The sequence below is a fragment of the Aphis gossypii genome, chromosome 2 (assembly GCF_020184175.1).
Source record: "Aphis gossypii isolate Hap1 chromosome 2, ASM2018417v2, whole genome shotgun sequence".
NCBI lineage: Eukaryota > Metazoa > Arthropoda > Insecta > Hemiptera > Aphididae > Aphis > Aphis gossypii.
Genome location: NC_065531.1, coordinates 86,370,034 through 86,385,832, shown reverse-complemented (window position 1 = coordinate 86,385,832; position 15,799 = coordinate 86,370,034). Strand labels below are relative to the sequence as shown.

The window sequence follows — 15,799 nt, the reverse complement described above, 5'->3', positions numbered from 1 at the left end:
AAGATGGTTGATTACTTGATTCGTCAATCATTTAACCAAGGTCAACGTAAATTTTTCTACAAGCCGGGCATGAAACATATTTATAAAAATTTATAATAATTATTTTTTTTATCATTATCAGTTTATCACCTTCCGGCATTCTGTATCACTAACGTTTGTTACTTCTATAGTTCTATGCGGTTATTACTAGACTCCAGTAGTTCCAGTATCCAGTATGCCTTTTGATAATCAGTTATCTTTCACGTTCATTCGTTAACACACATTCATATTCATCGACTCTCAGTTGTAGTCGGTAGTCTCCACTCACCACTATAGGTGCTAACCACGTGAAGGTGAAATTCATGATTTAAATCTTATTAATGATATTTAATTTTAATATCGGTATCCCTTTTTCCGACGCACTATTTTGAAACGAAATGACTTATTAATTACGAAAATATAATCTGTATTTTCATTTGTAATAGTATGTACTATTATACAAATAGCATTTCATTGGTGATGGAAAAAATAAAACGTCCAATTTATAGCTGTCTATTGTATTGAATGTATAAAAAAAACGATTAAAAAGTATGTATAAGAAATAATCAAGTAACTTATTATTCATCTATGATGATTTTTTCATTTATTAAATAAATAACAATTAATAGCTATTTAATATTGATATTTCATTTGATCAAAAAAATATTAATAACTTAATGTTTGTTAGCTTTTATCTGTGTCTACTAAAGTTACTTTACCTAGTTGGTTAAAACCTTTGTTTGTTTCTAAATTCATTATTATGATATAGATAATTAATTTCTTAATGATTTTCTTTTTTAGATAGACTGATTATTTATAAAGCCATGGATTCTAAATTTAACTCAAATAATACACTATTGATCGATGACCCTCGGTTTCGAATAAAACCAGTACAACAAATGGCTGCTGCTTGTACAGGAGCTTTAATTACTTCCTTTTTTGGTATAGATATTTAGTTGTATTACAGTATACTTGAAATAAGAATAATAACATGAATTCACACATTTTTAGTTACTCCATTGGATGTCATTAAAGTACGCATGCAAGCACAATCTAGAATTACAAATAAACATAAATGTTTTTTTTATTCCAATGGTTTAATGGATCATATTTGTCCATGTAATACATTAAAAAAAAATACCTCTGATAATCCTTACTACAGAAATGTTCAATGGTTCAACAGGCCTAGCCAATTTAATGGAACTCTTGTAAAGATATTTTTATTTAATGAATTGATTTTAAATTCTTTAAAAATATATTTTTTTGTTGTTTAGGATGCTTTTAAACAAATTAGCAAAAATGAAGGAATTTGGTCATTGTGGAGTGGGTTGAGTCCAACATTAATACTTGCAGTACCTGCCACAATTGTTTATTTTGTATCATATGAACAAATACGATGTTATCTTCATGATTTAACCAAACCATTTTATGCAAACAATAATCAAAATCAGCCATTATGGATATCTGGTATATCAGGATGTTTTGCTCGTTTTGGAGCTGCTACATCAGTCAGTCCATTAGAACTCATCCGTACCAAAATGCAATCAAAAAAACTTAGTTATTTAGAAGTCCATCAAGCATTGCAAAGTTTATTAGAATATCATGGTTACAGAGGGTTATGGAAAGGTCTTGGTTCCACCTTACTCAGAGATGTTCCTTTTTCTGGTGAGTTATAACTATTTTATTACATTAGGATTTAAAATTGTATCGGTTAATAAAAAGAGTTTTTATTTACAATTATAAGGTATTAAAAATTTGTATATTATTTATTTAAAAATATTTTTATTTTTTTCCTATAATTACTTTTTTTAATTTAATGATTTGTAAATTATTTCTAATATAATTTATAGGTGTCTATTGGGTCATGTATGAACATATTAAACAAATATCTGGCCAACCAACATCATTTATGTACAACTTTTTAGCAGGAAGCATAGCTGGAGCGGTAATAAAATTTACTTTAACTATAATTTTACTTAAATAAAAATTGAATTAGTATAAAAGCACTATTACTTATAGGTAAAGTTATAAGATAACTATTGTTATGTTAATTATTAACTATTGGTACTATATCTATCCTAGATTTTAATAATAAGTTAAAATTATTAGCTTATGCAGTGGCATATTTACAGGGAGGGGGGCAATATAGGGGGTAGATCCCTCTCTTGGTCTTTTTTTTTTACCAGTAAATTTAATAATGTCATACATATATGACAGCATTACAAAATACAATTATTGAAAACACTACTCTTTATTATAAATATAATATTGATTATTAATTTATTAAGAATTCGGAAATATTATGGTTAATGCCTGTAGTCTATAGATATATGACTTACTGCTAAATATGTTTATCGTTGAAAATAATTTGTATCGTAAATCGTAAAATGCTGTCAATTATCATTATTGTCAATAAACGATCTGACTATTATCAGGCTTCTAACTATAGACGTTTGGTTGCTATTTCAAAACATATTTCAGGGCAAAGGCTTGTACATATAAATAGGCATTCTAATAATTCAATAGAATACAAATGATAATTAAATTTAAGCACTATAATACGAGTTATTACTTATTTTTATAATTTATTATTGCATTAGTTTATTTTTAATATAGTATAATAATTCACTACTTATTTTAGTTGAACACTCGTGCTAGTACTAGTGCCAAACTTCCGCCTAGGCAAACTAGGTAGCTGTCTAGCAAGTAGCAGCCTTTATCTTTCCGGGACCTTGGTTCCCGGCCAAGTACCAAAAGAAAGGTCCCTTCTTTAGTAGCTGCATTGATGCCTTGAGACCCTAAGTTCAGAGTTTTGGCTGGTGCGCTATTTTTACTGTTTGCACCCTACATATAAATTTGTATATTTATATTAATAGGTATATTATTACACATGGTATTATTTTTTTTTTTGGCATGTAATTCGAATGCACCGATTATATTATTATGGGTTCTTCACGTTTTATGATATAAGATTAATTATGAATAATAAACTTCAAAACAAAAGAATAGTTTTATAAATTTATGTGTTGGTACTTATTGTCTATTGATAATAATTAATAACTCAATAATAAGTATATAAATTCTCAACATTTTTCATTTTTAATAAATGTGGTGATGGTAAGTGTACGAGGGGGTACACTCACCGACAAAGTAATTTTATTTTCCAACTTATATCCCCCCCCCCTGAATAACATCCTAAATACGCCACTGAGCTTATATATACTCTTTTCAAATTAATATCGACCAATTTTCATACATTTTGAGAGTGGCATGGATCACCACGTAACCCCAAGTTAATATTGTGTATTCTTTCATTATTCATTGGTTAGTAATCATCATTGTTGGTGCTATCATCATGTATACCAAGAATTATAAATCATAATTGGGATGTGTCAACGAGTTTTGGTTAACTGAGTAGTTCAATCTTAAACTGAATATAGAGTATAATAACCAAAAATTCTTTCATTAATAATAGTTGTTAGTATTGGTCTAGTTGATGCTCGCTACTTACATTTCTCGTGTTTTTGATGTTATAAACAATTATCAATAATTTATATAAAAATGTATGATTATAAATAAAAATTCAGGCGATCAAAATAAAAATAGATAAATAATATGAATAAATATAATATGGAGAAAATAATAAAAATGTTTACAGGTGATCAAAACTCTGCAATATATGTATTTTATAACATCAAAAACACAAGAGATTAAGTAGCAGAGATCAACTAGACCAATACCTAAGTTTTTTTTTACTGTTTTAGTAGAGCTAACAAATATCACTATTTGTTTTAAATTTAGAAACTACCTAAGACAGAAATATTTCACAAACTTAAAAATAATTCATTCCAAAATTTGTTTTTCTATTATTTTATTTTCACTAATATTTTACATAGTATATTTCAATCACTGAGTTGAGGTTAAATGTTTTAGTTGGCTGCCGCATTAACTACTCCATTTGATGTCATCAAAACAATTCGTCAAATTGAATTAACTGAAAAAGAAATTATAACAGGTTGATAATAATAATAATAATAATAATAATGATTAGGGCGCACATTGTTATGTAATAAAAAATTTAAAATACTTAAATATTTTTATTTTTGACTAAACAAAATATATTTAACAAACATTTTTATTCAATATTCATTATTGAAATTTGTATCTTAAAAAAAGAAAAGTGTTAAGTAGAAAAACAAATGAACAAACTTGATCTTTATCAAAAACCATTTACTTATTAATATTATAATTATTAAAACCAATTGAACATAATATTTCCCACAGAATAATGATTATTTCCAATATGCCTAAACATTAGTAAATATAAGTATACAAAACATGTAATTATTTGTAAAATAATTAGAAAATGTACTTTTCAAAAATGAGAAAAAATATAATAATGAATATATTTTATTTTATTTAGGATGTTTTGAAACATAACTTATTTTTATCAGAATTAAGAAAATGTAAATTCAATAAAATTAAATATTTACATACAAATGTGTGCCCTAATGATGATAAAATAATTAAATTATATATTTGAATAAATTAAATACTTAGTAGTTATTTCAGAACCTCCTGGAAAAGCTTCCAAGTGGACATTCAAAGCAATTATTGATCTATATCAAACAAATGGACCACGTGCAATTTTTAGGGGTTTAGTTCCTCGGATAATCAAAGTAGCACCTGCATGTGCAATAATGGTATCCACATTTGAATATGGAAAAACATTTTTTCAGAATAGAAATATGCAAATTTATTATAAAAATAATGAAAAAATTGCTTAATACGGAAAAAATTGGGAAAATTGATTTGTAAAATTGTTCATGGTTACCATAAAAATATTAAATATATTATTACGTAACATTTGTAAATATTGTTAAATTTTTTTTTTTTTTTTATTGTTTATAAATATTTATTTTTTTAATATATATAATTAAATACCACAAAAAAAAAATATATTATCCGACTTATTTTAACAAAAAAGGCGGTTAAAACTGGTCCGCTCTGCTTTAATAGGCATGATCTTAAAAGATCTTCTAAAAGAGCGTGACTGTACTATAGTAGACACATATAAACTAAAATACGAATTAACAGATTCGTTTGACCGCAAATTAAAAGAGAAATAGGAAGCGGTCTGTTAATACACCGCACAATGATTAATTTGACTTTCATTTTTAGTTTATTTACTGTAAGTTTACTGGAATGACTTAAAATCCGTAATATATAACGTAAGCCATAAGGTATAATAGGTACTTACCTAATGGTACATTATAACAGTGTTTCATAAATATTGGTTCCCTATCCACTACAAGGCCGCAAAAATATAATACCGGGTCGCAGAATTAATAACATTCTCATATTAAATTTTGTTATTTATCGTTTTGTTTGATAATTTGAAATATTTAATTAGAGTAGCCCGAGTAGGTATACTCAAATGTCAAACTAAATTGAATTCTCGTGTGACACAGCACACAAACATATTTATGAAACGGCCATTAATAGATTTTTGGTTATCTTCTCGTTAAGAGTACTATCTACCCCGAATACCTACACAATTTTAGCAAAACAAGCGATAAAATTTATCATACCTTTTATCATGTTCCCGAAAAATAAATATTTAAATAGAACCAGACTTAAGAATAAAATTGATGTCCTTTCCAACAAACTTGGAGTTTCTAGTTAAAAAATAAACAGCTCTACACTTCTCACTGTTGGCAGTTAATTAATATAATTACTAATTACTAATTAGTAACTATAAATTATAAATATTTATTTATTTATTGGCAGAAATAATTCCTTTTACAAAATAATTTCTTTATAAATATATGTGTAATGTGTAAAATAAAGATCGTAAATAATTCTTAGAAATATTATTACATTGTTGTTACAAATCAATGCTTCAATTTTATTTATTTATATAAACGCCTTTGTAGGCTCAAGTACAATTAAATGATACGATTAACAATACAAAATTATAAACATAATATTAATAAGTACAATTTTAAATAATAAAAATAAAAAAACAACAGATTAATTCTACTTGGATATTCAAATGTATTTTATTTTACCCTTTTTTACACAATAATAAATGTAAAATATTTTGGTGGGTCACGAAGGAGGAAAATATTAATTACCGGACCAGCTCAAACTAAAGTTTGGGAAACGCTGAACTATAACATTTAAATATACAATAGTCAATAGAATCTATAGTAACTAAACCATGATGATCATCATACAGCAATATATTAAGTTTTGTTAGTTAATAAATTATTGTAGGTAATTGAACAATAGGTATAGAATACACCATTTTTGGTATTATCTTGTCTTTTCGTCAAGCAATCACATATTGGAAATCACACTATAGGGTATATTATAATTATTTATCATTTATATGTAGCACTGCCCCCCACCATTGGAAACTGTACGCGTTTTTTTTTAAATAATGAGCATTTTATATTTTTAAGAAAGTAGAAATAAATTGGATGAGGTGGCAGATTTAGTATTCTACCAAGGCTACTGGTTTTTGCTACGGCCCTTCTTACTGCTTATGCTCATCAAAATATTTATATATAATAATATAAACTACAAAAGTAAAGATCTGATGACAATATGCTATCTTACAACGTATATTTTGTAAGCTAAGTTTACTGTTTAACTGGGATATCTAGGAATAATTCAAATTTCATAGGGTCATTAAAGAATATTTTGAACACTTCCCAAAAATAATTCAAAACGCGCCACTGGTATTTTTTATATATTATATCAACATTCTATACCTTTTTTTAACTAAGCAAAACATTTCAATTGCTTCACTCGTGATATTTTAGGTTGTGGATTCTCAACTTTCGTTTAGTCATTTAGAATGGGTAAGTATTTAAAATTTATTAGGTATATACCAACTTGAAAGTATTTTAGTCATAGATAGTCATAGGTCATAGGTGTAGCATAATATGATATACACATGCGAGTTTATTATTTAAACACAATCATTTTTAAATAATAGATAAATGTAATTGAAACAAAATAATATAACATAAAAATAAATAAATAATTTTCTTAATTCAAAACACGCATGTATAAGTTTATTAGGTTTCCATCAAATTTTTATAACAATAATATACATACATTAATATTAAACTGAAAGTTTGTAACAATTAACAATATTTCTTAACTTTCACTGTTTAGGATAATGATCAGAATATTGTGATATATGATCTTCCAACGAGTTCATTTGTTCCCTGTAAAAAAATAAAATATGAAATATATTTTTCTTAAAATTATTCTAATTCTTTTTAAAATTGAATACATTTAACTTAAATTTAATTATGTACGGATAAATATTACAATAATTATGTTAATTTATGTTGTAAGTGTAATATTAATTAATACCTCGATAGGCTCGATAATATTAATCAAAATAATCATTTAAATAAATTAAGTGTGAGATATTTTAAAATTTAATATTAATATACCTATTAATAATAATACCTATATAGGTAAAATATTTTCATAATACTAATGTAAAATACTTAGTTATCTGTTAAGATTTATTTACATATTTATTAATAGCATAAAACAACAAATGTTTTATAATTTTGAATTTGCAGTTAAATTATATTTCTACCAATAACAAAACGGAGAAAGTAAGTAACTGGTAGAAGTCTGCATAGTCAGAAAATTTGCAATTGTTTAAGAATAACTATAGTTGTCCAAACCCGAATAGGTCTTTTTCAGAGCAAGGCGAGTTTTAAACTTAATGGTATCACAGAATAGATGAAAATATGAAATCTATTTCATCAATCAGAATTTCATCTATTCTGTGATGGTATATTAATATATTAAGTATACATTTTTCTAAAAAAACAGAAAGTCAACTTGGAATAATCTTATAATCAAACCATATAGGTAGGTAATTTTGTATCATACATTCATACCTGTCAAATTATCTCGTTTTTACGGTCTGTTATAAAATAATAACAATATTATTATATACTTAAATAATAGTATATAATATATGAAATTAACTCCAACCATGCCTAGGGAGGGATAATTTCGGGCCGGTCCGAGCCATGCTGGTCTTTAAAATAGTAACTGGTAACTGTTATAAAATAGCGGTGTTCTTTGGTATAGTATAGGTACGCTGTACACCTTATCAATGGACAATGACAAGTAAAAATCATTACAAACGATAATCTTATAAACAACGGTTCTGAGCGAAGATTTTCGTCATAGGTGTAATAATTAATAATTATTATTTGTTATTATTAGGTACCTTCTTATAAGTCATTATTATTTACTAGGACTTGGATTTATATGTAAATACATATTTTTACAATGATTACTTGAAAAAATTAATTTAGATAAAATGAAAAATTCGTTTCAAGCGATAACCAATAAAATTAACAATATTTTATTTTACATATTTTTACATATTTCTTAATAATTCTATTTTTCCTCCATATTTTGACAGTTTGTTCATTTTATTATTAATTATATACTATTGTATTTTTCAATACAGACAATTTCCCATGTTTCAAAAAGTACGTAAACAAAATAATATCTACCTACCAATTATTGAACTTAACCTACGGTCGATATTAAATATGTTCGATATTTGACCTCAATAAACGATGGATAGAGCGCTCCTTAAGTCGATACAAATCTGTGTTACGACCAAACCATAAATCATTTTACTTTGACAATAAATTTGAGTATAATATATGGTAACGCATTGCTTTCAAGATCAAGATGAATAAGGTTCAATCTCATAATAATTTCAATTCAATTGTCTTAATTTTTTTTTCAATAATGTTTTTTTGTAAATTTTTTGTATTAGATATTTTACGCAAAACCAGTTATCGACCAAATCGATTTTTTTATATGATTGTAACTCAAAAACTAATCCTGTGAATATTTGACGTTTTCACCAAATATTTATATTAGCTAATACTAGTGTTATCTATATACAATTAAATGTTCAAAATATATTGCATTTTTTTAAGTTATTTATGTAGACAACTGAGTGTCAATAAAAAAATTTAGGCTGCCCAAAAATACTTGAAAATGAAATACAAGATTCTTTATGAGTTTTTCTTATTGTTGTGAAAAAAATGTTTGTTTGAAGTTTAAATTTTTAAGACATTACGATAACGATTTTAAATATTTGTTATTATTCAAAAAGATTAAGTCGTAGATATTTGAGAATTTCACAGTTATTTAGATTGGCATTTTCTTTACATGATTTAATTTTCAAAATATTTCGCTTATTTTAATGCTATCTATTTGAAATATTCTATTTTGTTCAGTTTTTTTTTTTTTTTTTTTGTAAATATCGATAAATTTTTTGGCTAAGTAAAAATATATAAAAAACATCATGATGAAAAATGAAGACAAAATATTGATTGTAGACGAATATAAGTAAGTATATATGTACTAATTATATTATTAATATTTTATATGTATTTATCTAAAACCTATATTATATGTTGTATATGAGATATAACTATACGTCTATATACATAGGTATAGCGTATACATTTATTTATACTTACAACAAATTATTAGGTATTTCGTGATAAACATCATTAAACATTTCTCTCCAATTTGGTTTATTTTTTTTTGATGCTATTGCAAATAACTGCATCAACTAAAATAAAAGAATAAAAATATAGAATACATCTGCATATAAACATAGTATGATTTTCGTTTATAAATAAATATTATACAGCTAGTAATATTTACTTGTTTTTTAGTTTCTTTTTCATACTCGACATCATTTTGATTATTCCAAAGATTGTTTTTCTCAAGTAATTGCTTGAATCTTATAATTGGATTTTTTATTGACCATTGTTTAATCTCGTCTTTGGATCTGTAAGCTGTACTATCATCAGAAGTACTGTGATGTCCCCGCCTAATTTCATTTTAAACTGATAATTTATTTTATGTATAAAAAATAATCTATTTATTACAAATGATACCTGTAAGTCATAGCTTCTAATAAAATGGGTCTTGTGTGAGTCATAACATATTCTCGAGCTTTTAAAACTGAATTATATACTGCAAGAATATCATTGCCATCGACACGAATAGTAGCAATTCCATAGCCAGGACCATGACTTACAATACCATCTCCTCTATACTGTTCATTTGCTGGTGTTGATATGGCATATCCATTATTACGACTAAACACAATATTAATATTATTAGTTTAAACAATAAAACTGTAAATTATTTTAACTTACCAAAAAAATATTATTGGACAGTCCAGAGTAGACGCAAAATTAAATGCAGCATGTGCATCTCCTTCGCTTGAAGCTCCCTCGCCAAAATATACAATTGTACAGCGATTGACTTTTGATCTTTTGAACGAATATGCTGATCCAACAGCTTTAAGTTTAAAAAAAAAAATACCAACTATAACGTTTTATTCAATCAACGTGTTTCAATGTATGTATATGTATAAATGTATAATAACTTATACCTTGTGGTAATTGAGTAGTAAGTGGAGATGAAAGAGTTACAAAATTAAGATTTTTGGATCCATAATGTACTGGCATTTGCTTTCCTTTACCAAGATCATCTACATTACCAAAACATTGATTCATAAATTGTTCAGGAGTAAACCCTCTGAATAATAAAACTCCTATAAAAGAATAGTTTTTAAATATGGTAATTATTTATTTTAATAATAATGCGTGAAGATGATCAAGACAATAAAGTATATACCCGCTTCTCTGTATTGCCCATACACTAGATCATTAGAATTTAATCCTGCTGCGCTACCAATTTGTGCAGCTTCTTCGCCTTCATTTGTCATATAAAACGATATTCTGCCTTGCCTTTGAGATTCATACAATATTTTATCCATAATAGATAACAAAACCATAGATTTATACATTTTAATTAATTCATTATTTTCTGGTATCTGTATTTAAATATAACTAATATTTAGTATGACAATTGATAAGTTATTATTATTATTATTTACTTACAATTATAGATTTACAATTGTTCAAAATGTCTCCAGTATCATTCAGTATTCTAAAAATAGGCACTGGGCTATTTAACGATGGTTCATTTATATCTAAATTTGAGGTATAGTTAACTTTATTGATTCCCCGATAAACAGACTCTTCAGTGTTAGCTGGTATTGTACTACTTAGCATATATTGTTTCTATAATATATTGATACAAACATAAATTATTAATTATTAATAAATCCTAAGTTACTAATTATAAGGTACTATATTTTACTCATTTCTCATAAATAAATTTTGAATATTAATATTTTGAACAGAAATGAAATATTAATTATTAAAATTTATAAGAAATTAATTATATGTTAACTGTATTTAGGATTTTGTCCAGGGGGGATATAAGTTGGAAAACATAATTTCCTCGACGGTGAGGGGGGTACACTTACCAATGTTATTAAACTTACTTGTAAAAAAAATACCAAGGGGGGGGATCTATCCCCCATATCCCCCCCGTAAATACGCCACTGAGTCTAGGATTTTAATGGGATCTTAAGCTATTATTTAGATAAAATTAATAAATGTAATTGTTTCATTTATTATTACCCATCATATGTAAAAAAGTAGAAATTATTATGTACATATAGGTCTATCTATCGTAATATTATATTAGAAATTCATAATAAGAACTTATTTTTTATTAATACCTATCATACAAATATGTAAAATTTGTTTAAACTCTAAAAATAAATTAAATCCCCCCTCTTCTGCACCAAAATGTTCATAACAAACAAAAATTTAATATCATTTATATATTATCCAAATAATTTTTAAACATAATTTATAACATGACTAAATTCAATCGATGATTTATATTATGAATTTTTAAAATTGATAATATACTTGTTTTTTTTTTTTTTTTTTGTAAATACTAAATAGGTAGATACTCTATAATATATGAAATCATTTAAAGTCTTTTATAAATTGTAACCACACCTACTGTAAACTCGTAGACTTATAATAACAATAATTTTTGTTTGCTATTTATGTGTAAACTAAACATGTTGTTTCTATCTATAGGTAAATTATTATATTTGTCATTAAAAAATATTTAACTAATATTTCTCTAAATCATACTATACATGACAAATTTAAATTAAACAAAAAAATTTTTGCGATTATTTAATTTTAATTTTTAGTTAAAACATTTGGTGTTGTAATTTCTTTGTTGTAAATGAGAGTGTGAGTGACAATATAATCCATGAACTCCATTACCCCACCATGAGAGACAGATTTAAGTAATAACGACATATATTAATAAAACATGGCGTAAAAAGATTCTAAAATGTAAAAATTGTTTGGAATAACCTAAAAGGGGTTTTAAGGGCTTTGCCCATATGGGTTTTTTATACATTTGTTTAGCTGCCTCTTCCCCTCCCCCAAAAAATTCTAGACTCATCACTATATATACACCAGGGGACAGGGATGGGTAACTGGGGATCTGTGAGCCTTTTTATCTGGCCCGTTCTACATTTCCAAACTACATCATACAATTTTAAAGTTAATCGTCTATAATACCTATACTTTATATTCTATAATCTATATGTATATTCTATTATCTTATCGATATAAAAATTATTAATTGTTATCAAGTAATGAACATCATTAAATGTCTAAATGTCATAATAATATAACATGGTAGGTATATTATACATTTATATAGCTTAATTATGTACGAAAAAAGCGTAAAATTGATTGATGAAAATAGAATTTTTAACACCTCATAACTATTTATTTATTATTAACAAAGTAAATGCTAATTAAAATGTATATTTTAAATGACTTTTTATATAAGCATGGAAAAAAATGTGACCCAAAATTCTGAATTTCTGAAGAAAATTTTACCGCGGAGCGCAACTATAGAATCCCCTAGAATTGTTTATTCACCAATGTTCATAATTTCGAACAAAATTAATGAATTAATATTTTATTGGTACCTACATTTACAATTCGACCATAAAAAAGCAATCACTCAGATAACCGCTCTGCAGTACACTGTACAGTTGGTATCGAGTGAACCTCCGTCATTGCAAGTAAGTTCACTTTAATTGATGTGTTTAAGTTGAATTCAATGATAAATCATTGCACACGAAAAATAATTTTAATCGAAGGACAAAAATAGGCTGTCAGCTTATATAACTGGGTAACTAAGAATATTATACTATTATATATTTATATTGCTATTAATTATTTTACAATTAGTATTAAGGTATAAACTATAAAATGTAATAATATAAGTAAACGTTTTAAGCTTCCAATCTCCATGAATAATATTTTTTAATTACTAGGTACTAAATAACTAAAATTGTTAATTTTAATTAAAATATTTAATTTCGTCCAAATTTGGATTTAATTTACCAAGAAGCCTCAGCTATAAAAATTAAACATTTTATACATTTTTAACTACTATACCTACATAATTTTCTAAATTTCGTAATTTTATAAAAGATTAATTGAAAATACTTTTTTTTTAAATTGTTTCTATAAAGTATCTTTAATATTTTTAAAAAGTTTTAAAAACATCTTGAGACAAACTTTGTATTCGATTTCAAGCTTTTTGAACAAGTGAACATTTTTTTGAAGAATGGAAACAATATGTTGATGCGGCGATGAGCCTTAAACGCTTATAAAAGCCCAGAAAGAAAGAAAGAAGAACATTTTTTTATCTACATTTTTAGAAAAAAAAAACCTAATAAAACAAAAAATTTTAAATACGTGAAAATAGTTCAAAAACAGTCGAAATATTTAGAAAATTATACTATTGGTAGACTGTAATATCTAATATAAACATAATTTTGAAACATCTACGGATCTACGGTAGTTTATTTTTAAAATACAAAGAAATCTTATGTTATATTTATTATTTATAAAGGTTTATAACTCGACTAGGTAATAACATTAATATTATTGAATACTAATTAATAATTAGTTATTATTTATTTTATAAGTTGAGCTATTAATATTATGCATAATGAACTTAATATTGATGAGAATCATAAGAAGATTAAAACTAACATATGTTGAGGTATAGCTTTATGCCCAATTATAAGAAAACTAGTTTTCTTATCTTTTTGTTTTTATAGTTTCAATTTTTAAATCTTTCAGTGCAATTGATTACCTACTTAAACTACTACTTGAAGTGTGTTTGGTGGAATCTTAGAGTTCCAAGGAATAGTAAAGGTTCTGCTAGATGTATGTGATTATTGAGAAAATTATTTTATATTATAGTTGGAAAAAATATTATTAAAATTTTGATCGAAAATTGTTTTTTTTTTTAACTTATTTTAATAAGGAATAATCATTAATACTATTTAATAGTATCATAAAAACATTTTGTAGAGTATTGGTTTTGGTTTCTTTATTTTTTTAGAAAAATTGGTGTTGAGTTGGAATTAAAGACATCGGGGTTCCGGCGTTCCGCAAAACACTATTTTTTTTAAGGGTGCCTATGGTCGTAAAAGTTAGGGAACCGCTAACTTAAACGTTCAATAATTTTCAACGGTCTTTATAAACTATATTTTATATAATTAGTTATTACCTGTATTATAACAAATCTTAAATCTAATAAAAAAAATGTATTTATACACTGAGTGATTCATTTAGGAAACAACATTCATTATTTTAAAACTATATAACAATTGCAAATATATATTATTTAAAATTTATTACTTTTGCAAATGATAACAAATATTTTTAATTTCACATTCGGAAGCAGAATATTTTTCGAAATACTTTCATACTTAAAAATTTGAAATTACAATGATTAGTTTGTTAGTTGAAATACTAGTCCAAATTTTGATTTTTATGTGTCGAATAATAAAAAATATTCTGCTTCAGAATATTAAATTAAAAATATACCTATGCCATCTTTTAAAAAAATAGAATACAGAGATGAGAAACTTATAACGATAAATAATGTTTAAAAATATAATTTTTTTTACGAGCATCGATTGGAAATCATGTAAAAAAAAATAATTTCATTAACGTTAATACCTATATTTTGAAATAATGAATTGTTTGATAAAATAATCTTTAATCTATCAGTATAATACTATAATATATACATATTGTTAAAATATTTAGTGTATTACTTTAAATAGTTTTATGTTTATCAATCTTTTAAGCATGATCTCGGCAGAATACATCTTGATCGGACGTGTATTGTTCAAATTCGAATTTTTGTGCTAAAAATATATGAAAAACTGTTTTACACTAACGAGTCGGATTCAGACGATTTAAAGTTATGGCCACTACGCCAGTACACGCGAACGATGAAATACTCAAATGTCCGCCGAACACACTCTTTTTTTATTCAGGTACTAATTACAATATACCTATAGGAATACCGTGAATATACTGGTCGGCAACAATAATAGTGCGTCATGTGTGTATTGACACCTGTAACCTGCTATGGTTTATCTACGTCTTACGTGACCGACGCTTCCGCGGGCAACGGGGCACGGGCCCCGCTCAGCGCTTACCAGCTGCCTTTAAGTCCCATGCGCAGACCGGTACGGCCAATAATAATATTATATTATATTATATTCTATAACACAGCTACACAGGTCGACGGCGGCGTAGCCATATAACGTGAACTGTGAAGTGTTTAAAGCGTATAGCACTCGGTTGGCGGCAGTGCGCAGTGCCGGTGCTTGGCTGGCGTCGTCGTTTGTAGAAAAGAGATAGGTAGAACATTAAAAAAAAAAGGTACACTTCACAGCCAAGCTCAGCGGGGTGTAGCCGTG

The 15,799-nt window shown here is 26.0% G+C and overlaps 2 protein-coding genes across 4 annotated transcripts; one reads left to right on the top strand and one right to left on the bottom strand.

Moving 5' to 3' along the window:
- The first annotated feature begins 93 nt into the window (after positions 1-93).
- On the top strand, positions 94-4,892 carry LOC114119732 (probable mitochondrial glutathione transporter SLC25A40). Of its 3 annotated transcripts, none has more exons than XM_027981419.2 (7): positions 94-567; positions 820-960; positions 1,030-1,226; positions 1,293-1,683; positions 1,869-1,963; positions 3,952-4,033; positions 4,579-4,892. In XM_027981419.2, the coding sequence occupies exons 2-7, from the start codon at positions 843-845 to the stop codon at positions 4,803-4,805; spliced, it is 1,110 nt and encodes a 369-aa protein (XP_027837220.1). In that variant the 5' UTR covers positions 94-567; positions 820-842; the 3' UTR covers positions 4,806-4,892. The 3 variants fall into 3 exon arrangements, with proteins under 3 accessions (XP_027837220.1, XP_027837226.1, XP_027837233.1); XM_027981425.2 differs by having other exon boundaries at positions 97-567; positions 4,582-4,892; XM_027981432.2 differs by having other exon boundaries at positions 108-567; positions 4,591-4,892.
- Positions 4,893-7,072: 2,180 nt separating this feature from the next.
- On the bottom strand, positions 7,073-15,705 carry LOC114119055 (2-oxoisovalerate dehydrogenase subunit alpha, mitochondrial). The gene is made up of 9 exons (XM_027980518.2): positions 15,146-15,705; positions 11,013-11,195; positions 10,747-10,945; positions 10,502-10,663; positions 10,263-10,407; positions 9,999-10,202; positions 9,763-9,931; positions 9,573-9,667; positions 7,073-7,259 (listed from the first exon to the last, which is right to left on the bottom strand). The coding sequence occupies exons 1-9, from the start codon at positions 15,197-15,199 to the stop codon at positions 7,196-7,198; spliced, it is 1,275 nt and encodes a 424-aa protein (XP_027836319.2). The 5' UTR covers positions 15,200-15,705; the 3' UTR covers positions 7,073-7,195.
- Between the last annotated feature and the right edge of the window lie 94 nt (positions 15,706-15,799).

What these genes read in the sequence shown, in the direction of transcription:
- LOC114119732 (XM_027981419.2), top strand. Translation starts at nt 843, where the DNA reads ATGGATTCTAAATTTAACTCAAATAATACACTATTGATCGATGACCCT. An exon ending in GCCAATTTAATGGAACTCTT is followed by an intron (nt 1,227 to 1,292) that starts GTAAAGATATTT and finishes TTTGTTGTTTAG; the next exon opens with GATGCTTTTAAACAAATTAG. An exon ending in CAGAGATGTTCCTTTTTCTG is followed by an intron (nt 1,684 to 1,868) that starts GTGAGTTATAAC and finishes TATAATTTATAG; the next exon opens with GTGTCTATTGGGTCATGTAT.
- LOC114119055 (XM_027980518.2), bottom strand. Translation starts at nt 15,199, where the DNA reads ATGTATTCTGCCGAGATCATGCTTAAAAGATTGATAAACATAAAACTA. An exon ending in TAAACATAAAACTATTTAAA is followed by an intron (nt 11,196 to 15,145) that starts GTAATACACTAA and finishes AATATATTATAG; the next exon opens with AAACAATATATGCTAAGTAG. An exon ending in ACAATTGTAAATCTATAATT is followed by an intron (nt 10,946 to 11,012) that starts GTAAGTAAATAA and finishes ATTTAAATACAG; the next exon opens with ATACCAGAAAATAATGAATT.